The sequence below is a fragment of the Corylus avellana genome, chromosome ca7 (assembly GCF_901000735.1).
Source record: "Corylus avellana chromosome ca7, CavTom2PMs-1.0".
In the NCBI taxonomy this organism is placed as follows: Eukaryota; Viridiplantae; Streptophyta; class Magnoliopsida; order Fagales; family Betulaceae; genus Corylus; species Corylus avellana.
This window is the reverse complement of record NC_081547.1, coordinates 20,449,480-20,470,518: the sequence shown is the minus strand read 5'-3', so window position 1 is coordinate 20,470,518 and position 21,039 is coordinate 20,449,480. Positions and strand designations below refer to the sequence as shown.

Sequence of the window (21,039 nt, the reverse complement as noted above, 5' to 3'; positions counted from 1 at the left end):
CTCGTTTGGTTAAAAAATTAAAAGAGCTTTTAAGGGTTCAAAAAGCCTAAAAATGGCCAAAAAACATTTTTGGCAAAAACTTAAAAATGAAGCGTTTGCCTAAAAGCTCTTTTTAACTCGAAACCTTTATTTCTCAAACGCAATTTCAAACAGGCTCTAAAACTCTTTATCTGTGGCATTGGACAAAATGATGGATGCTTTTGTGCTGACAATAACAGTTGAGGGTGATTGGTGATACTTTTAACAAATGGAATAATTTTTTTAAAATAATTATGCATAAATATATTTGAGCATTCTTGGTCTGAATGATGCTAGCAAGTTGCCAATAATCTCTTGATATCAGTGAGCACTAATGAGTTGGTTGACTTTGTTTACTATCTGACATTCGATATATACACTCTTTTGTGATATGTGCAGCCCTTAGTCTCAGAATTTTCTTACAGTTCATATTGGGGAAGAGTGATCATTGTCTGAGTGATGAGTTGTAGTATATATATCTGTCATTATATACTGGAGACAAATAATCTTTGAATGTTATGTTGGAGAATGCATTTTCATTGACAAGCAAATCGGAAGCACTAAATACAGACAGTTTGCATCAAAATGGATATTAGAGGTTTTTTTATTATCTCTTTTCTCTGGTTACATACAACTAACTATCCATAACCCTGGAATTATGAAAACAGCATACAGGAGAGCTGAAAGATGTGATAAACCCTCTTATGAGAAGCTGGAGGTTGCCGAGGGTGGAAATGATACCAGTATGGAGCATTTCTCACCAACATGGGAAGGACCTCCTGAGTTCGACGGTATCTTCGATGAGTTAATGGGGGAGGTTGATATAGCTGCCTTGCTCAAGGACGAGGTGAAAGCTAGCTCCCCATATCAGAGAGACAAAAAATAAAGTTTGCAGGCTGTGCCTTCTTTCCCTTCTCTTACCCCATACAATAATTTTGGTATTGCTGTAAATAGTAGAGGTTTTGTCTCCTATTATTGACAGTAGCCATAACAATGTTTGACTATAACATGCTTGCGGCTATAATTTTTATTTTTTATTTTTTATTTAGACTCATGAATAAACTGGTAATATTTGACTTGTGCCACTATTGTGAATTTGACTGTGACTTTAATCTAAAAGAGATGTAAATTGTTCAATATATATGGGTTTGGCAAACCCTCTTTCCCTTTCTTTCCCTTATTCTCACTTCTAAGGGGAAAAAAAGAAAAAATTAACGTTTTTTCAAAACAATGTTTTTTACTATTTTCTCACAAAAATTATTATCTCATTTCGCTTTTATATTGCATCATTTATTTTTTATTACTATTCATACAAAAAACTCAAAACTTATTTTACTTTTTATGTTATGTCAATACTTCATGCTTATCAAACTAATGACTGCCTGCGGTTGATGTATGGTAATTTGATTGAGGATGCAAAGATCGTCTTGCACATACTTAATTGGAAGATCGTGCACACAAAAAGGGAAGCAAATATGGCGGCACGTACTTTGGCAAAGGTGGCGCTCTAAACATCTATTGGGAAAATTTGAATGGTGGAGTATCTTGAATTTTTGCATGCCATTGTATGCTTGGATAGTTTGTAATATCTGATTTGTAAGAATGAATGAATGATGAACATTGTCGAGCGGCAACAGAGACAGAGTAGCAACAACGACCTGTGAGGAGAGACAGTCCCAGCAAGTGGCGACAATGCCGAGAGTGAGAGGGAGACAGTGACAGGAGTGTGATGGAGGGAAAAACGGTGACGAGTGAGAGTGAGAGGGAGGCAGGTGGGAGAGAGAGAGAGTGTTAGGACTTAGGGTTAGATGAAATCAAGAAAATGATGAATATATACCCATTGGTTTTGCATAAAACAATTGGTTTAAAAAATTACTAAGAAATTAAGAGAAAATAGTTTTAAAAAAAATAATATGATTAACTTGATATTATACAAATCAGTTGAAAATATAAAATAGAATTGAGTAGAACTTGATATTATACAATTGAAAATAGAAAATAGTTAAACAATTGATATTAAACAAATTACATTATAATTGTACATTAATAATATGATTAACTTGAATAAAGTATTTAAATTGTCATTGAATCACATGATTAAGTATTGATCTTATACATTTGTATTATTCAATATGTGTATATGTATAATTATAATTTATAACATATATAGACTTATAAGTTTATAACATACATTGGAACTAAGTCTCTAGGTACTTAATTGTTATATTAGTATGAATTGGTATACTTATGACTTATGTCATATTATATATGTATAATTTGTTATTATATAATCATATAAATTAGAATGATAATACATTAATACTTTAATTGTGGCTAGAAGTAACACATTGTTTAATCCAATGTCAATTACTTAATTTGATATTATACGAATCACATTATCATTGTACATTAATAACATGATTAACTTTAATAAGTATTTGAATTGTCATTGAATCATATGATTAAGTATTGATTTTATACATTTATATTATTCAATATGCATAATTGCATATATGTATAATATATAATTATAATTTGTAACATATATAGACTTATAAGTTTATAACATACATTGGAATTAAGTGTCTAGATACTTAATTGTTATATTAGTATGAACTTACATACTTATGACTTATGAGTTATGTCATATTATATATTTATAATTTTTTATTATATGATCAAATGATTTAATGATCAATTGATCATATGATATAATCATATAAATTATAGTGATAATATATTAAGGTTCGAATTGAATAAGAAAAAAAAAAGAGTACAAAATCTATGTAAGCACGTCACTTTTACGAGAAAACTATTTTCAAAAAAAAAAAAAAAAAACTTTTACGAGAAAACTGAATATTCGTTAATGGATCCTCCTAAGCGCAATCAGGTCGCCGCCCCGTTGTCATCTTCGGCGAAGTCTTTGGAAATGCAGGTAAGCGTTCAAATTTTTAGTAGTGTTTGGTTGCGTTCACAGACTGTTTGTTTGGTGAGAAAATAGTGAAACAAGAAAAAGAAATAGGGTTTATTTCTCTATTTTCATTTTTTTATTTTTTTATTTTTTTTTATGAGTTGGCACTGTAGTATAATTTGATGGTCGCTTGTGGATTTGTTTATGGACATGAATGATGATAGGTTTCGTGGAAGTTAATTTTTTTTTTGTTATAATTCTTTACTTCAACATTTTCTAAGCAATCAAAGAAATAATTTTGGCTTTTTGGGAGAATTTGATTATGGTAACTGGGTTTCAATCATTTTAGCAATACAACTTGTCTTTAATTTAGTTGTACTAAGTTATATCTAGTATGTCTAAAGTTCACTATATGGAATGACAGAAATTACTTTTGGAGAAAAGTTTTAGATCACTATTTGCATCATCTTTGTGTTCAATTTTTATCTCTTTTGGGATGATCATCCTTAGCAACCATGAAATTGGAAGAACGTGACTGAATTGCCTGATAAGGATCTTTCATATGCATCATGAGAGAAGGTAATCTATCCTTGTCATTTCTTTTAAGATTTTGTGCAGTAGAGTAATTTGAGTATTGAAATGAAGGAGGCCAATTATCACCAACACAGTACACGTAGACATCTTCATTTTGAACTGCAAGAGTGTAGCTACTGGAAATATGGCAAATTCAAGGGATAGCCTACGAAACTTGAAGAATGTGGCTGTTGTTAGAGATAAAGACCATATTAGAGAAGACCACTTCAAAGATAAGCCACCAGAGGAATGTAGATCAAGAAGGAGATAATATTTTTCTTCTATATTATCTCCTCATATATTTATCTCCTTATTTATCTTATATTCTAAGAGATAACATTGTACTCTAAGTAGGACTCTAGTATCATATTCAAATTCTCTTGAAAAGATTATATAGAATTCAAACTGTACATTACTCTATATAATAAACGTGATAGTGTGCTGTTTAGGTATTCAAGCCTAAAGCAATTTCAATATATTTCAGCTGTACCTCATGGCAAGAGAAGAACAATCCCCAACACTTGGGAGTCAGTCAGCTATGCTCGGTCCATAAATTCCCAGTTCCCTTTCTGCCCTTTTGAAGTGGTTAGATCCACTCAGACAAGTGGAAATTCTGCAATATTGTCTCCCCTTCCTTCTGGTATTGGTTTGCATGTAAATAGCATCGGCAGATCTGTGGTCTTCGACTCGGATATGTTTGCAAGCAAGAACTCAACTGGGTACCTGAGTTCACAAGATAACCTAGTGCCTGAGGACCCAAATAGTATCTCAATTTCAGCTGTAGCTAGGCCAATGTTTTCTCATGCAGATGTAGATCAGCAGGAAAGTCAAGCTGGTGTGGCAGCCACTTATGCCATTAATAGTCTGAATCCCCCATGTGATTCTTTTTCTTTGACACAAATTGAGCAGCAGGTGGCTTCTGGTGAGGGGAGAATGTCCACTTCACAAAATTCTGACAGTGTGGAGTCATCGAACCAAGTAAGCCGCACAAGGAAAAGGCAAGTATGCTTTTATTGTCTTAGTCATGCTTCATTTAGTTTTTCACAGTAAGCCAACTTGAGTTTTTGGGATGCATGCAGGAAAAGGGCAGCAAACAAACGTGAGAGTGATGGCTGCACACGATGTAGTTGTAGGAAGTCCAAATGCTTGAAACTGTAAGTGCACTGGAGGCATGTGTTGAGCACATTTTAAAACTTGTATCTTCTTACCTGGGCTTTTGGCAGAATGTTGAAATGTATTTAGTAAAAATGTAATATCTAAGAAGCTTCAGCTTGTTAAACCTTTATTTTTTTATTTTTAATGGAAGGAATTTTGTGAATGAAATTAGGAGCTTATAAACGATGACAGATTTTCTGATGGTATCGTTTTTCTAAAACATTCAACTTTTAAGCTGCCTTTGCTGTTGCAGTTTGATTCAGTTGTATTCTTTGTCATTTGTAGTTATTGTAAGTGCTTTGCAGCTGGACTTTATTGCGTGGATTGTTGTTCATGTGAAAGCTGTATTAACAAACCTGAATATGATGACTTGGTTCTTGATACACGGCAGCAAATTGAATCTCGTAATCCTCTTGCATTTACTCCAAAGATTATTACGCATGCCACTGACTCTCCTAAAAATGTTATGGTAATCACTTATCAGAGTATCTATCTTGTTCTTTATTGTGATTGAATTAAATATATAAGCAAAAGAACTCTGCAGGAAGAAGGGAACCAGAATACTCCATCTTCAGCTAGGCACAAAATAGGATGCAATTGCAGGAAGTCAGAGTGTTTCAAAAGATATTGTCAATGTTATCAGGTTCATTCTACAGTGATGGCTTGATGTTTGTTTTAGCAAATAATATCAGGAAATGGTGTTCCAACTGCATTATTCTGAATCTCCTTCCTAATAAATGTGGCATGACATTCCCGAAATTCATGTCATACTGATTGTCACTGCTTTTTTGTTTGAAATGAAATTTTAAAACATCAAGTTCAAACAAGATAAGGAAGTTGGGATAGGAAGTATGTATGCATTTTCGCTCTTTGACTAATTCTAATCTCTATTTAAGGCTAAAGTCGGATGCTCCGATGGATGTCGATGCCAGGGTTGCCAAAATTCTTTTGGGAAGAAGACAGGTCAGATTTTTTTTTTTTTTTTTTTTTTTTTTTAATCTGGTCTGTAGTTTATTTTGGTAAAATTTAGCATGTTTTGCCATCATAAATGCAGTCTTATTGAACTCGTAACAGTCATACGTTTTCGCCATGGGATATGATTTATATTAATTTCAAACTTCGGCAAGTTAAAAAATACAGTTTGAGAGGGCCACATAGTGTGGCTAAGAGCCTTTTTGGGATTGTATTTGAGGAGTTTAAAAGTGCTTTTAATACTCAAAGTCAGTTTGAAAAAAATATATATATATACTCGTTTGGTAAAAAAAATTAAAAGAGCTTTTAAGGGTTCAAAAAACCTAAAAATAGCCAAAAAAAGACTTTTGACAAAAGCTTAAAAATGAAGTTTTTGTCCAAAAACTCTTTTTAACTTAAAAGCTTTATTTCTCAAATGCAATCCCAAACAAATTCTAAAACTCTTTATCTGTGGCATTGGACAAAATGATGGATGCTTTTGTGCTGACAATAACAGTTGAGGGTGATTGGTGATACTTTTAACAAATGGAATAATTTTTTTAAAACAATTATTAACAAATGTATTTGAGCATTCTTGGTCTGAATGATGCTAGCAAGTTGCCAATAATCTCTTGATATCAGTGAGCAGCTAGTGTGTTAGTTGACTTAGTTTACTATCTGACATTCGATATATACACTCTTTTGTGATATGTGCAGGTCTTAGTCTAAGAATTTTCTTACTCTTCATATTGGGGAAGAGTGATCATTGTCTGAGTTATGAGTTGTAGTATATATATCTGTCGTTATATACTGGAGACAAATAATCTTTAAATGTTATGTTGGAGAATGCATTTTCATTGACAAGCAAATCACAAGCACTAAATATAGACAGTTTGCATCAAAATGGATATTAGAGGTTTTTTTATTATCTCTTTTCTCTAGTTACATACAACTAACTATCCAAAACCCTGGAATTATGAAAACAGCATACAAGAGAGCTGAAAGATGTGATAAACCCTCTTATGAGAAGCTGGAGGTTGCAGAGGGTGGAAATGATGCGAGTATGGTGCATTTCTCACCAACATGGGAAGGACCTCCTGAGTTCGGCAGTATCTTCGATGGATGATTTAATGGGGGAGGTTGATATATCTGCCATGCTCCAGGACGCGGTGAAAGCTAGCTCCCCAAATCAGAGTGAGAAAAAATAAAGTTTGCATGCTGTGCCTTCTTTCCCTTCTCTTACCCCATACAATAATTTTAGTATTGATGTAAATAGAAGAGGTTATGTCTCCTATTAATGACAGTAACCATAACAATGTTTGACTATAACATGCTTGCGGCTATAATTTTAATTTTTAATTTTTAATTTTTTATTTAGACTCATGAATAAACAAGTAATATTTGACTTGTGCCACCATTGTGAATTTGACTCTTCACTTTAATCTAAAAGAGATGGAAAGTGTTCAATATATATGGGTTTGGCAAACCCTCTTTCCTTTTCTTCCCCTTATTCTCACTTCTATGGGGAAAAAAATTAACATCTTTTCAAAACAATTTTTTTTACTATTTTCTCACAAAATTTATTATCTTATTTCGCTTTTATATTGCATCATTTATTTTTTATTATTATTCAAACAAAAAAACTCAAAACTTATTTTACTTTTTATGTTATGTCAATACTTCATGCTTATCGAACTGATGACCGACTGCGGTAGAGGTATGGTAATTTGATTGAGGATGCAAAGATTGTCTTGTACAGACTTAATTGGAAGATGGTGCACACAAAAAAGGAAGCAAATATGGTGGCACGTATTTTGGCAAAGGCGGCGCTCTAAACATCTATTGAGAAAGTATATATCTTGAATTTTTGCATGCCATTGTATGCTTGGATAGTTTGTAATGTCTTATTTGTAAGAATGAATGAAAGAATGAAATTTCACTTTTAAAAAAAAAAAAAATGGTTTGCCAAACACAGCGTGAAAAATTCTAACAGAAAGTGGAAAGAATCCTAAAAATTGAGGACTGATCACATGCAGATGAAGAAAATAGTTCAAATTTTACATGTGATAAAAGAGTTCTCATTTGGTAATGCTTAAATTGTTATGGGCAACTTACATTTATCACATTTAGATTGTGTTACGGATAAGGTTTGAAGTTGTTTTAAAATGTAAAATAGGATTTTATTTAATAGGAATTAGTAGGTATTTTTATCAATTGGGATTCAAATTAGTTGTATTATTATTTTGAGTATTATCTACCTTATCTGTTTGCAAATTCGATTAAATACTGATCAACCCTGAATTTTTATAACTTTTTATTTTATATATATTTTTTTATAATAAAAAATATGGGTACTTTGAGAATTTTAACTATATTTAATGGAAAACTCTAACGGAAGGGGATGTTGCAAAAAATTGAATCGATACCTTAAATTAATAGTTTTTGAATTTCGGGAGGATAATTTCAAAAAGCGTGGAAGTTTAGGGGATTAAGTAATGTTTCTCCTAATAAAAGTCATTCAGAAAATTTGAATTTAAACTTAGGTTTGAAGGAGGCCTAAGTTTTCTCTGAAAACCACCCTAATTTATCTAGTTTTGCAACTTGATATTTACATTCATATTGGATTTAAGTACCACAATAATACACTCAAAATAGGATAATACTAGACATTCCAACACTTTTTTTTCAAATTCATTTTTCCCAAATGATCTGGTTCATTAAATAAATAAATATATTTATATTATTATTTTTTTCTTAAATGAATGTGGGTCCAGATCATTTGGGAATAATGAAAGTAATATATATATACACTAAAAGTATATAGTTAAAATACTAAAGCGGATGTAGGTGCGTTTAAAAAGTGAGTAGTTAAAATAATAATAATAAAAAAAATTTCTTTAGTTAAATTTTATATAAACATTTGCTAAACCGGACATGAATGCTAACATATATTTTGGTACCTCTAAGCAGGCATCACGCCAGCCATTACTCCACCAAGGCACCAACATGGAATTTAAAAAAGAAAAAAAGATTATTGCCTTATTGGAAAGTTGCACCAATCAAAATTGATGAGAATAACGGACTTTTGTTTTTATTTTTTTTCCTGCCACTAAATTGGGATATTACTTTTGTCTTCTTGTTCCCAAGGCATGAATGATTCATTTTATATTCTTTTTTGCCTTATGGCGTGGTTTGGAGTTACCTTAGCTTGATTTGCTTAGAGTAATGCTATATACTATATCCACATTTAACTCTCATTCTGCTGAGTTGATGTGACAGTGTTCATCAATCCTTGAAATTTTCTTCTTTTAAATCAAATGATGACGTGACACATCAGCCGAATAAAATATTGTGAAACATGAAGATAGTATGTAGCGTTAATCGTTTGGTGGACACACAAAGTAAGTTGCTTGATATGGAAAGCACAAGAAAGTTGAACACAAAGACAAGTATATAAAGTCTTTTATTTAGGGCAGAACAATACATAAGGAATCAGGAAGGTTATTATAGCTAAGATACCATATACCCCATGCTCCATTCTATATACTACCTACTTATACATATGCATTGAAAACATGCTCCCCTCTCAAAATTATTATTGTGAATAGCTCCTCCGACTCACTACCTCCAACTACATTTTTTTTATGGGCGAGAGCCCTCAAGCCCTCGTTTTGGGGCCAGCTAATGGCAAAGTTGTCCATCTCTGCAGGCAGTGGTGGAATCAAACAATTTATATTGGGGGTGTTGCTAAAAATTTTTTTTTTAGCGTAGTAAAAATTTTCCCCACCCTAAAAGTTTGGTAATTCTCACAATATATGCATCACAAAAAAATATCTATAAAAGTTCATAAATATGTGCTTAAATTAATATATTAGAAATGTAACATGTCGGCACTATATATATATATATATATATATATATATATATAATTGCACTTTATCGTCTCTTAAAAGTACTAAATCATTAAGTATCGAGTCTTTGAGATAGAAAGAACGAAAGAGAGTGAGTTTTGGACTTTAGGGGAGCAGTGTGTTGGCTAGGTAAAAAGAAATATATACATATAATTTTGGGGTGAAAAAAATAAATTTTAAAAATCACGGCACCCCAAAATGTACGTGGCTCCGCCACAGTCTGCAGGTACTGTGTAGTGACCAATCCTGCAAAGTCAAACCAAACACCCGGATGAGCTCGAAGGGGAAGAACTCCTTCCTGAAGCCGGGCGCGCGCCATATCTGGTGGAGCTTGCCGACGGCGACGGCGATGAGGGACCCGCAGGGGCTGAAGGCCACGGCTTTCACGGCGTTCTTGAAGGAGATCCGGTGGAGGACCACCTGCCGGTGGAGATTCACGAGGAGGCACCGGCTGTTGCCGTCGACGATCAGGAGGAACACGCCGTCCGGGGAGGCCGCCAGGCGGCAGATGTCAGAGGAGGACTGCACCGTGAGGGTTAGTGTTTGGAACTTGACGAGGTCGGTAATGCTCACGCGGTTACCAACCGGTGAGATTAGCAGGTTGTTTTTAGTGATCACCACGTTGCCTCCTCGGTAGGGGGCTCCCAGCAGGTTTTGAAACCGGTAGTTCATCGCTTGAATCAAAGGTAAAGCTGTTTTAAATTGTACAATAATAAACTTTCAATTTTCTCAATCAACCAAACAGATGATTAGGATGAGCCTCGAAGCTCTTGTCAGGGTTTATCTAGGGTTTCTCCGGTGGGGCTGGTCATGGACCGGGTGATCCATCTGAATTAAAACCCGAACTGGTTCCATATATGGGCCAGGCCTAAACATTGGCTGTATCCAGCCCATTTTAAAGGTTTGGTCTCATCGTTTTTTAGTTCATGACAAGACACGAGGTGGACTCGTTGCATGTAATACGTTGGTTCCCTAGGAAGTGAAGGAAAGTGTTGGGAAAGACTAGTATGGGCCTAGGAGCACCCGAAACAAAAGCCGACCCTTGCGGCCTGTGGTTAGAGTTTTCCCGCTTATTTAAGGTTCGAATTAAATAAAAAAAAAAATTTTAAAAAAATAAAAAAAAGAGTTCAAAACCTACGTAAGCACTTCATTTTTAGGAGAAAACTATTTTTTTTTTTTTTTAAAAAAAAAAAATTTACGAGAAAACTGAATATTCGTTTATGGATTCTCCTCAGCGCAATCTGGTCGCCGCCCCGTTGTCATCTCCGGCGAAGTCTCTGGAAACGCAAGTAAGCATTCAATTTTTTAATAGTGTTTGGTTGTGTTCACATACTATTTGTTTGGTGAGAAAATAGTGAAATCAGAAAAAGAAATAGGGTTTATTTCTCTATTTTCATTTTTTTATTTTCTTTTATTTTTTTTATATGAATTGGCACTGTAGGGTAATTTGATGGTCACTTGAGGGTTTGTTTATGGACATGAATGATGATAGGTTTTGTGGAAGTTAATTTTTTTTTGTTATAATTCTTTACTTCTACATTTTCTAAGCAATCAAAGAAATAATTTTGGCTTTTTGGGAGAATTTGATTATGGTAACTGGGTTTTAATCATTTTAGCAATACAACTTGTCTTTAATTTAGTTGTACTAAGTTATATCTAGTATGTCTAAAGTTCACCATATGGAATGACAGAAATTACTTTTGGAGAAAAGTTTTAGATCACTATTTGCATCATCTTTGTGTTCAATTTTTATCTCTTCTGGGATGATCATCCTTAGCAACCATGAAATTGGAAGAACGTGACTGAATTGCCTGATAAGGATCTTTCATATGCATCATGAGAGAAGGTAATCTATCCTTGTCAATTCTTTTAAGATTTTGTGCAGTAGAGTAATTTGAGTATTGAAATGTAGGAGGCCAATTATCACCAACACAGTACACGTAGAGATCTTCATTTTGAACCTGATATAGCCAGCAAGAGTGTAGCTACTGGAAATATGGCAAATTCAAGGGATAGCCTACGAAACTTGAAGAATGTGGCTGTGCCTCATGGCAAGAGAAGAACAATCTCCAACACTTGGGAGTCAGTCAGATATGCTGGGTCCATAAATTCCCAGTTCCCTTTCTGCCCCTTTGAAGAGGTTAGATCCACTCAGACTAGTGGAAATTCTGCAGTATTGTTTCCCCTTCCTTCTGGTATTGGTTTGCATGTAAATAGCATCGGCAGATCTGTTGTCTTGGACTCGGATATGTTTGCAAGCAAGAATTCAACTGGGTACCTGAGTTCACAAGATAAGCTAGTGCCTGAGGACCCAAATAGTATCTCAATTTCAGCTGTAGCTAGGCCAATGTTTTCTCATGCAGATGTAGATCAGCAGGAAAGTCAAGCTGGTGTGGCAGCCACTTATGCCATTAATAGTCTGAATCCCCCATGTGGTTCTTTTTCTTTGACACAAATTGAGCAGCAGGTGGCTTCTGGTGAGGGGAGAATGTCCACTTCACAAAATGCTGACAGTGTGGAGTCGTCGAACCAAGTAAGCCGCACAAGGAAAAGGCAAGTATGCTTTTATTGTCTTAGTCATGCTTCATTTAGTTTTTCACAGTAAGCCAACTTGAGTTTTTGGGATGCATGCAGGAAAAGGGCAGCAAACAAACGTGAGAGTGATGGCTGCACACGATGTCATTGTAGGAAGTCCGAATGCTTGAAACTGTAAGTCCACAGGAGGCATGTGTTGAGCATATTTTAAAACTTGTATCTTCTTACCTGGGCTTTTGGCAGAATGTTGAAATGTATTTAGTGAAAATGTAATATCTAAGAAGCTTCAGCTTGTTCAACATTTATTTATTTTTTATTTTTTAATGGAAGGAATTTTGTGAATGAAATTATGAGCTTATAAACCATGACAGATTTTCTGACAGTATCGTTTTTCTAAAACATTCAACTTTTAAGCTGCCTTTGCTGTTGCAGTTTGATTCAGTTGTATTCTTTGTCATTTGCAGTTATTGTAAGTGCTTTGCAGCTGGACTTTATTGCGTGGATTGTTGTTCATGTGAAAGCTGTCTTAACAAACCTGAATATGATGACTTGGTTCTTGATACACGGCAGCAAATTGAATCTCGTAATCCTCTTGCATTTACTCCAAAGATTATTACGCATGCCACTGACTCTCCTAAAAATGTTATGGTAATCACTTATCAGAGTATCTATCTTGTTCTTTATTGTGATTGAATTAAATATATAAGCAAAAGAACTCTGCAGGAAGAAGGGAACCAGAATACTCCATCTTCAGCCAGGCACAAAAGAGGATGCAATTGCAGGAAGTCAGAGTGTTTTAAAAGATATTGTGAATGTTATCAGGTTCATTCTACAGCGATGGCTTGAAGTTTGTTTTAGCAAATAATATCCGGAAATGTTGTTCCTTCCAACTGCATTATTCTGAATCTCCTTCCTAATAAATGTGGCATGACATTCCCAAAATTCATGTCATACTGATTGTCACTGCTTTTTTGTTTGAAATGAAATTTAAAAACATCAAGTTCAAACAAGATAAGGAAGTTGGGATAGGAAGTACGTATGCATTTTCGCTCTTTGACTAATTCTAATTAGACACAGCTTTTGCTCTATTTAAGGCTAAAGTCGGATGCTCCGATGGATGTCGATGCCAGGGTTGCCAAAATTCTTTTGGGAAGAAGACAGGTCAGATTTTATTTTATTTTTTATTATCTGGTCTGTAGTTTATTTTGGTAAAATTTAGCATGTTTTGCCATCATAAATGCAGTCTTATTGAACTCGTAGCAGTCATACGTTTTCGCCATGGGGTATGATTTACATTAATTTCAAACTTTGGCAAGTTAAAAAATACAGTTTGAGAGGGCCACATAGTGTGGCTAAGAGCCTGTTTGGGATTGCATTTGAGGGGCCTAAAAGTACTTTTAACACTCAAAAAGTCCGTTTGAAAAAAAAAAAAAAAAAAAGTACTCGTTTGGTAAAAAAATTAAAAGAGCTTTTAATGATCCAAAAAGCCTAAAAATTGGCAAAAAACATTTTTGGCAAAAGCTTAAAAATGAAGTGTTTATCCAAAAACTCTTTTTAACTTAAAAACTTTATTTCTCAAACGCAATCCCAAATAGGCTCTAAAACTCTTTATCTGTGGCATTGGACAAAATGATGGATGCTTTTGTGCTGACAATAACAGTTGAGGGTGATTGGTGATACTTTTAACAAATGGAATAATTTTTTTAAAATAATTATGCATAAATGTATTTGAGCATTCTTGGTCTGAATGATGCTAGCAAGTTGCCAATAATCTCTTGATATCAGTGAGCAGCTAGTGAGTTGGTTGACTTAGTTTACTGTCTGACATTCGATATATACTCTTTTGTGATATGTGCAGGCCTTAGTCTCAGAATTTTCTTACAGTTCATTTTGGGGAAGAGTGATCATTGTCTGAGTTATGAGTTGGAGTATATATATCTGTCATATTATACTGGAGACAAATAATCTTTAAATGTTATGTTGGAGAATGCATTTTCATTGACAAGCAAATTGCAAGCACTAAATACAGACAGTTTGCATCAAAATGGATATTAGAGGTTTTTTTATTATCTCTTTTCTCTGGTTACATACAACTAACTATCCATAACCCTGGAATTATGAAAACAGCATATAGGAGAGCTGAAAGATGTGATAAACCCTCTTATGAGAAGCTGGAGGTTGCAGAGGGTGGAAATGATGCGAGTATGGAGCATTTCTCACCAACATGGGAAGGACCTCCTGAGTTCGACGGTATCTTTGATGATTTAAAGGGGGAGATTGATATAACTGCCATGCTCAAGGACGCGGTGAAAGCTAGCTCCCCAAACCACAGAGACAAAAAATAAAGTTTGCAGGCTGTGCCTTCTTTCCCTTCTCTTACCCCATACAATAATTTTGGTATTGCTGTAAATAGAAGAGGTTTTGTCTCCTATTAATGACAGTAGCCATAATAATGTTTGACTATAACATGCTTGCGGCTTTAATTTTTAATTTTTAAGACTCATGAATAAACTGGTAATATTTGACTTGTGCCACTATTGTGAATTTGACTCTTCACTTTAATCTAAAAGAGATGGAAAGTGTTCAATATATATGGGTTTGGCAATCCATCTTTCCTTTTCTTCCCCTTATTCTCACTTCTAAGGGGGAAAAAAAAAATTAACATCTTTTCAAAACAATTTTTTTTACTATTTTGTCACAAAAGCTATTATCTTATTTCACTTTTATATTGCATCATTTATTTTTTATTACTATTCAAACAAAAAAACTCAAAACTTATTTTACTTTTTATGTTATGTCAATACTTCATGCTTATCAGTAGAGGTATGATAATTTGATTGAGGATGTAAAGATTGTCTTGCACAGACTTAATTGAAAGATGGTGCATACAGAAAGGGAAGCAAATATAACGGCACGTACTTTGGCAAATGTGGCGCTCTAAACATCTATTGGAAAAATTTGAATGGAGGAGTATCTTGAATTTTTGCATACTGTTGTATGCTTGGATAGTTTGTAATATCTGATTTGTAAGAATGGATGAAAGAATGAAATTTCACTTTAAAAAAAATTAATAAATAAATGGTTTGCCAAACACACCGTTAAAAATTCTAACAGAAAGTGGAACGAATCCTAGAAATTGAGGACTTGATCACATGCAGATGAAGAAAATAGTTCAAATTTTACATGTGCTACAAGAGTTCTCATTTGGTAATGCTTAAATTGTTATGGGCAGCTTACATTTATCACATTTAGATTGTGCTACGGATAAGGTTAGAAGTTGTTTTAAAATGTAAAATCGGATTTTATTTAATAAGAATTAGTAGGTATTTTTATCAATTGGGATTCAAATTAGTTGTATTATTAGTTTGAGTATTATCTACCTTATTTGTTTGCAAATTCGATTAAATATTGATCAACCCTGAATTTTTATAACTTTTTATTTTATATTTTTTTTATAATAAAAAATATGGGTATTTTGAAAATTTTAACCATATTTAATGGAAAACTCTAACAGAAGGGGATGTTGCAAAAAATTGAATCGATACCTTGAATTGATAGTTTTTGAATTTCGGGAGGATAATTTCAAAAAGCATGGATGTTTAGGAGATTAAGTAATGTTTCTCCTAATAAAAATCATTCAGAAAATTTGAATTCAAACTAGGTTTGAAGGAGGCCTAAGTTTTCTCTAAAAAACGACCCTAATTTATCCAGTAACGCAACTTGATATTTACGTTCATATCGGGTTTAAAGTAACACAAGAATACACTCAAAATAGGATAATACTAGACATCTCAATACTTTTTTCCTAATTTCTTTTCCCAAATGATCTGGTTCATTCAATAAATAAATAGATTTATATTGTTTTTTGTTTTCTTAAATAAATGTGGGGCTACTTTTTCCCTAATTTCTTTTCTCAAATGATCTGGTCCATTCAATAAATAAATAGATTTATATTTTTTTTCTTAAATAAATGTGGGGTCCAGATCATTTGGGAATAATGTAAGTAGAATATATATATATATATATATATATATATATATATAGTTAAAATATTGAAAAGTATATAGTTAAAATATTGAAGCAGATGTAGGTGCGTTTAAAAAGTGAGTAGTTAAAATAATAATAATAAAAAAATAATATTCTTTAGTTAAATTTTATATAAAGATTTGCTAAACCGGACATGAATGCTAACATTTCGGTACCTCTAAGTAGACATCACGCCAGCCATTACTCCACCAAGGCACCAACATGGAATTTAAAAAGAAAAAAAGATTATTGCCTTATTGGAAAGTTGCACCAATCAAAATTGATGAGAATAACGGAGTTTTGTTTTTTGTTTTTGTTTTTTTTTTTTCCCTGCCACTAAATTGGGATATTACTTTTGTCTTCTTGTTCCCCAAGGCATGAATGATTCATTTTATATTCTCTTTTGCCTTTTGGCGTGGTTTGGAGTTACCTCAGCTTGATTTGCTTAGAGTAATGCTATACTATATCCATATCCAACTCTCATTCTATTGAGCTGATGCGGCAGTGTTCATTAATCTTTGAAATTTTTTTCTTTAAAACAAACGATGACGTGACACATTAGCTGAATAGAATATAGTGAAACATGAGGGTAGTATAGCGTTACTTGTTTGCTTAACATGGACACACAAAGTAAAGTTGCTTGATATGGAAAGCACAAGAAAGTTGAACACAAAAACAAGTATATCTGAAGTCTTTTATTTAGGGCAGAAGATGACATAAGGAATCAGGAAGGTTATTATAGCTAATATACCATATACCCCATGCTCCATTCTATATACTACCTACTTATACATATGCATTCAAAACATGCTCTCCTCTCAAAATTATTATTGTGAATAGCTCCTCCTACTCACTACCTCCAACTACATTCTTTTTATGGGCGAGAGCCCTCAAGCCCTAGTTTTGGGGCCAGCCAATGGCAGATTTCGTCCATCTCTGCAGGTACTGTGTAGTGACCAATCCTGCAAAGTCAAACCAAACACAAAGAGCTTTTTCTTTTCAGTTTCCATCAAGTGATCCTGAGTTTTTTCTAGCTAATGCATAGAAAAGAAGAAAGAAAAAAGAAAAGAAAAGAAAAGAAAAGAAAAGGATGGTTACCCTTCATAGGATTTGAATGTAACATAGCGAAATCCTGCTGAAGTTAAGGAGTGGGCTGATTTTTCCCCATATTTATAGAGGACAACGTCATCGCCTACAACAAGATAAGACAATTGGATATCATCAAGTTGTGTAGTAGTTGTATAATAGTCTACTAAATATCAAATTGACACGGGAAGTGTGACCACAAGGGGCAACCTAACAATGGAATGACAGCCCCAACAAATAGAATTTATAGCAGATACTTACAAATTCCATGACAAAGCAAAAAGGGTAAGGAAGCAGCACGCCTTCCAGCCTCATGTGAGCTTTGTATTTTGCTTCTTAAGCTCCTGCAGGGTAAAACACCATTTAACTATCAAACATGGGAATATTTTGAAGAAAAAAAATTAGGATCATTAGATGAGATCCATTAAGCTTGTAATTCAGGTGGGGATCATATAGAAACTGCTGGAAAACGGCTTGAATTCAGACGCTTTCGGATCATTATAATTTCTCACATAGAACAAATCCCCAAAGTTGAAACATGTTTTAGTACACAGGTTTAGTGCTAGCCATTCTCAACATAAACAAGAGAGGTTGGATATGTGGGTTTGTTTGCAAAGGAATATGCTCTAAATGATGTCTTAGTTACCTTGCCCCTGGAAGCCATCCACTTAGTCCGATAATTGCTTTTAGGTTGACAGGGTATGGGTTACCATTTCCATATCTTCCTAGAGCATAACAAGTTGCAGAGTAAAGCGCCATTGCAGCACCCATACTGAATCCTCCAATACCAACTTTTACTGTCAAAAAAATAGTGTGATAATGAAACTTCCAACAATTGAATTTGCATGACATCAATTTATACAGACAAGATATTCTTTCAAAAGAAGTATGCTAGACATAACTTGGAAAGTTAAACATGAAAGACGACACAGGCATAGCTTAGCAAGACAATAAATTTGATCAGTTATTACTTTTGACATCAGGTTAAACTACAGGGTTTTGAACTTCAATTCTCAGCAGGAAAATTGGTCTTCCTGGTTGTTGAATAATCTCATCGAGAGTATGGTTTATAACCATGATAATAAAGAAATCGGTTATTATGGGGAGATAGTTATTTTGCAAATATTTAGCCTTCAAAGTACCATCAGCTGGTTCTGTTGACAACAAGTTTGCAATATGTGCTGCTGAAGCATCTAAAGCCTCCCAATCATTTGAACCATCTTCTGAAAGCTCTCCCACATCAAACCCTGATATGAAACGCGGAAACAATTGAGATGATCAAAGCATGAAAAGATAAATGGTGTTATTTACACCTGAGATGGGTGATATTATACATATGATACTAATTTTATCATTTTAGAAGAGAGACCAAAAGGAGATCGATCCTTACATGCAGTGCAAGGAAAACCACCAAGTAATGTAACAGGGCGCGTTGGTGCAGTTGGGCAGATCCATTTAATCTGCATCACAGAAATTTAGCAGAAACCTAAGATACTCGTGGAGAAGAATAATTAAAATTAGGATAAAGGAGGCAGTAGTATGTGCACAGAAAATAGCATGTACAAGCTGATTATGTTCATAAATAATGAAAGACATATATCTGTACATTTGGAAGAGGAAGGGATTCCAAGAGCTGGGAAGAGCTGCAACCAAATAGAGCGTGGAATCAGAAACCATATCATTCTTTAATTATTTGTTTTTCAATAAAAATATATGTACATAATACACACTAAGTAGTTGAGTATGTTTATTTTCCAGAAAGTGTAATTGTCCACAAAGAACTCAAAATTGGAAGAGTTTTACATTGAATTTTTTGGATTTTCCCTTAATCACACCACCCTATTGAATTTACCAAGTTCCCTAGAAGAATCTCAATGACTGTATTTCTCTGTATGCATATGAATATCCTTTGTTAAGGTCATCTCTAATTGTTTAGGGTGAACTTCTGGTCCCATTCATGAATTTGGCATATATTCTTTTCCAAATTAAGGCTTCTCTAGTTAAGTTTACATCAAATCAAATAAGAGATGAAAAGGACAAATAAACTAATTATACTCATTCACGGTGCTACTGCTCTCTCCCATCAAATTTATTCATGAGAATCTCCCCCACAACATCAAATAATTTGACATTATAGACCATGTCAGGATGTTGACATCCTTGAACTCTTCTTTTTTGGCGCCTTTTGGAACCAAAAAGTCCTTCTTTCCAATACCGGCTATGTACTAAAATACAAAAGGAAAGAATAGCATCAACCCTTGATGGAAAAGACAGGGCATTAAAAAATTAAAAAAATTAAAAAAAAAAAAAAAAAAAAGACCACTCCATTTTTTGAGTTTAACCTAAATGTCTCACACTATTAACTAAAGAAGTCAATGTAAACAATGATCCAAAGCTAGGTTTTTATCATTGATGTGCAAGCTGAAATACTTAAAATTCCATGTTGAACATGCCGTTAAAGCTATATTTACCAACATCTCAGTATTAAACCTCCCTCTCCCCCACAATTATCAAGCTCTCATCATATAGAAAACATAAAACTATTTGCTTCCTTACTTGAAGAGTTTTAAAATCTGTGATAATGGTTCTGAGAGACAATCACAAGAATGCATAAAGCAAGAACATTGAGGTAAGCAAGGAAGACAACAGCGGGGAAAAATAGCAACAAAACATCACCTTGGGCCATTATCACCAAGTCCATGAAGCCAAACTATAGTAGCCTGATGTTTTCCTTTAGGCCTCACTACATGTGTCCGTCCGAACTCGAGTGTTCTAGCAGTTCGACTACCTGAATTCATGTCATCAAAATGTCACCACTCAAAAAGCCATACAAGTTCAAATCAAATAAAGATGAAATATATATATATATATATATATTCACTTCAGCATTCATTTATAATAGTACCATGCATCAAACCAAAGAAAACCGAAACGAATATATAGAAAGAAATTTTCCAGGTAATAGCAGTCCACACTAGATGATATTTGAGATGAAAAAGGCAATGGAAGGTGGAAAGGATACAAACCAGAACCCATATAGCTCATCTTCACAGTTGTGGGATCTGCACTAAACAGACAACCTATTGCAATGACTAAAGAATAGGTACTGCAATGGAAAAAACACAGAATGCTAATGTGTATTTATACCCATATGGATGGAATAAAACGTGCACGTATGCATCACTGTGTAAGTGTATTGTGTACACCAGCTGCACCTTGCACCTAAAACCGCCTAGAAACTCGAGGCATCCATGAAAAGGAAAGGTAAAAAGGCAAGGACAAAAGCAGCAAATCTTTTGTGAACAGAGAGAATCCAAGCAGAGGCAGAGCACATTCATCCATTCCTAAGCCACCCAGCTAGGAGAGAGGGCTCTGATTTTGCAACATAGAGAGAATCTATGCTTGTGGGCAGTGGCCAGAAAATAAAGCAAATCCCAACAACAACTGAAAGAATATTACTGAAAACAAGAGAGAATAATCCAGGTTTGTAAAAGAAAATATCTCTTTACAATCATTTGTTTATACATTTTTGATGATTGATGGATACCCATTAAGCTGAAAGCAAAGTTTCCAGTGTCCTATTTATCTATGAGACGCAATCCCTCAAAAAACTCTGGAAAATGGAAATAGTCAATAATTCAAGGAGAAAATGAAAATTGGGGTTTGGGTATATTTCCATTTTTTTATATTTAATTTTTCATCTAATGTAAATAGTAATTTATATTATCAATTAAGGACACCAACCTGGATTTCTTGTGGAAGAGACAAAAGAAAAAGATTGTGAACTTTTCCTCTCCTTCCCTCTTTCTTTCTTCTATAGTTGCATTCCTGCTTTTCTTCGCTGCCACTATTTTACTTTGGTTGTTCGAATAC

The 21,039-nt window shown here is 34.0% G+C and overlaps 4 protein-coding genes across 9 annotated transcripts in view; 3 read left to right on the top strand and 1 right to left on the bottom strand.

Moving 5' to 3' along the window:
* Window positions 1-7,025, top strand: part of LOC132188471 (CRC domain-containing protein TSO1-like) — a 9,946-nt gene extending 2,921 nt beyond the window's left edge. For 2 of the 3 annotated variants that reach the window (XM_059602928.1, XM_059602929.1), the window contains 2 exons: window positions 5,554-5,620; window positions 6,595-7,025. In XM_059602928.1, the coding sequence (XP_059458911.1) occupies window positions 5,554-5,620; window positions 6,595-6,816 (289 nt within the window). In that variant the 3' untranslated portion in view covers window positions 6,817-7,025. The remainder of the gene's footprint in view (window positions 1-5,553; window positions 5,621-6,594) is intronic. The other variant, XM_059602930.1, reaches the window with a different exon arrangement.
* On the top strand, window positions 2,752-5,107 carry LOC132188472 (uncharacterized). Its single transcript, XM_059602931.1, has 3 exons — window positions 2,752-4,500; window positions 4,582-4,656; window positions 4,963-5,107. The coding sequence occupies exons 1-3, from the start codon at window positions 4,196-4,198 to the stop codon at window positions 4,994-4,996; spliced, it is 414 nt and encodes a 137-aa protein (XP_059458914.1). The 5' UTR covers window positions 2,752-4,195; the 3' UTR covers window positions 4,997-5,107.
* Window positions 7,026-9,736: 2,711 nt separating the features above from the next.
* LOC132188470 (protein tesmin/TSO1-like CXC 3) lies at window positions 9,737-14,588 on the top strand. 3 transcript variants are annotated; one of them, XM_059602925.1, is made up of 9 exons: window positions 9,737-10,205; window positions 10,443-10,598; window positions 10,755-10,808; window positions 11,432-12,072; window positions 12,154-12,228; window positions 12,519-12,702; window positions 12,778-12,876; window positions 13,149-13,215; window positions 14,182-14,588. In XM_059602925.1, exons 2-9 carry the CDS (start codon window positions 10,527-10,529, stop codon window positions 14,397-14,399), a joined length of 1,410 nt encoding a protein of 469 aa, XP_059458908.1. In that variant the 5' UTR covers window positions 9,737-10,205; window positions 10,443-10,526; the 3' UTR covers window positions 14,400-14,588. The 3 variants fall into 3 exon arrangements, with proteins under 3 accessions (XP_059458908.1, XP_059458910.1, XP_059458909.1); XM_059602927.1 differs by lacking the exon at window positions 10,443-10,598 and having other exon boundaries at window positions 9,742-10,205; XM_059602926.1 differs by lacking the exon at window positions 10,443-10,598 and having other exon boundaries at window positions 9,742-10,205; window positions 10,755-12,072.
* A 2,183-nt stretch (window positions 14,589-16,771) lies between these two features.
* Window positions 16,772-20,782, bottom strand: LOC132187627 (uncharacterized). 2 transcript variants are annotated; one of them, XM_059602002.1, is made up of 10 exons: window positions 20,314-20,782; window positions 20,193-20,228; window positions 19,843-19,954; window positions 18,773-18,809; window positions 18,557-18,626; window positions 18,309-18,413; window positions 17,813-17,963; window positions 17,428-17,510; window positions 17,179-17,272; window positions 16,772-17,042 (listed from the first exon to the last, which is right to left on the bottom strand). In XM_059602002.1, the coding sequence occupies exons 1-10, from the start codon at window positions 20,345-20,347 to the stop codon at window positions 16,955-16,957; spliced, it is 810 nt and encodes a 269-aa protein (XP_059457985.1). In that variant the 5' UTR covers window positions 20,348-20,782; the 3' UTR covers window positions 16,772-16,954. The 2 variants fall into 2 exon arrangements, with proteins under 2 accessions (XP_059457985.1, XP_059457986.1); XM_059602003.1 differs by lacking the exon at window positions 20,193-20,228.
* Between the last annotated feature and the right edge of the window lie 257 nt (window positions 20,783-21,039).

Coding starts and splice junctions, on each gene's coding strand:
- LOC132188472 (XM_059602931.1), top strand. CDS start 4,196: ATGTTTGCAAGCAAGAACTCAACTGGGTACCTGAGTTCACAAGATAAC. Junction 4,501..4,581: donor GTAAGCCGCACAAGGAAAAG/GCAAGTATGCTT, acceptor GGATGCATGCAG/GAAAAGGGCAGCAAACAAAC. Junction 4,657..4,962: donor AAGTCCAAATGCTTGAAACT/GTAAGTGCACTG, acceptor AGTGCTTTGCAG/CTGGACTTTATTGCGTGGAT.
- LOC132188470 (XM_059602925.1), top strand. CDS start 10,527: ATGGGCCTAGGAGCACCCGAAACAAAAGCCGACCCTTGCGGCCTGTGG. Junction 10,599..10,754: donor AGTTTTCCCGCTTATTTAAG/GTTCGAATTAAA, acceptor GATTCTCCTCAG/CGCAATCTGGTCGCCGCCCC. Junction 10,809..11,431: donor CGAAGTCTCTGGAAACGCAA/GTAAGCATTCAA, acceptor ATTGAAATGTAG/GAGGCCAATTATCACCAACA.
- LOC132187627 (XM_059602002.1), bottom strand. CDS start 20,347: ATGCATACGTGCACGTTTTATTCCATCCATATGG. Junction 19,955..20,192: donor GATGAGCTATATGGGTTCTG/GTTTGTATCCTT, acceptor ACATGAATTCAG/GTAGTCGAACTGCTAGAACA. Junction 18,810..19,842: donor CTTGGTGATAATGGCCCAAG/GTGATGTTTTGT, acceptor ATTTGGTTGCAG/CTCTTCCCAGCTCTTGGAAT.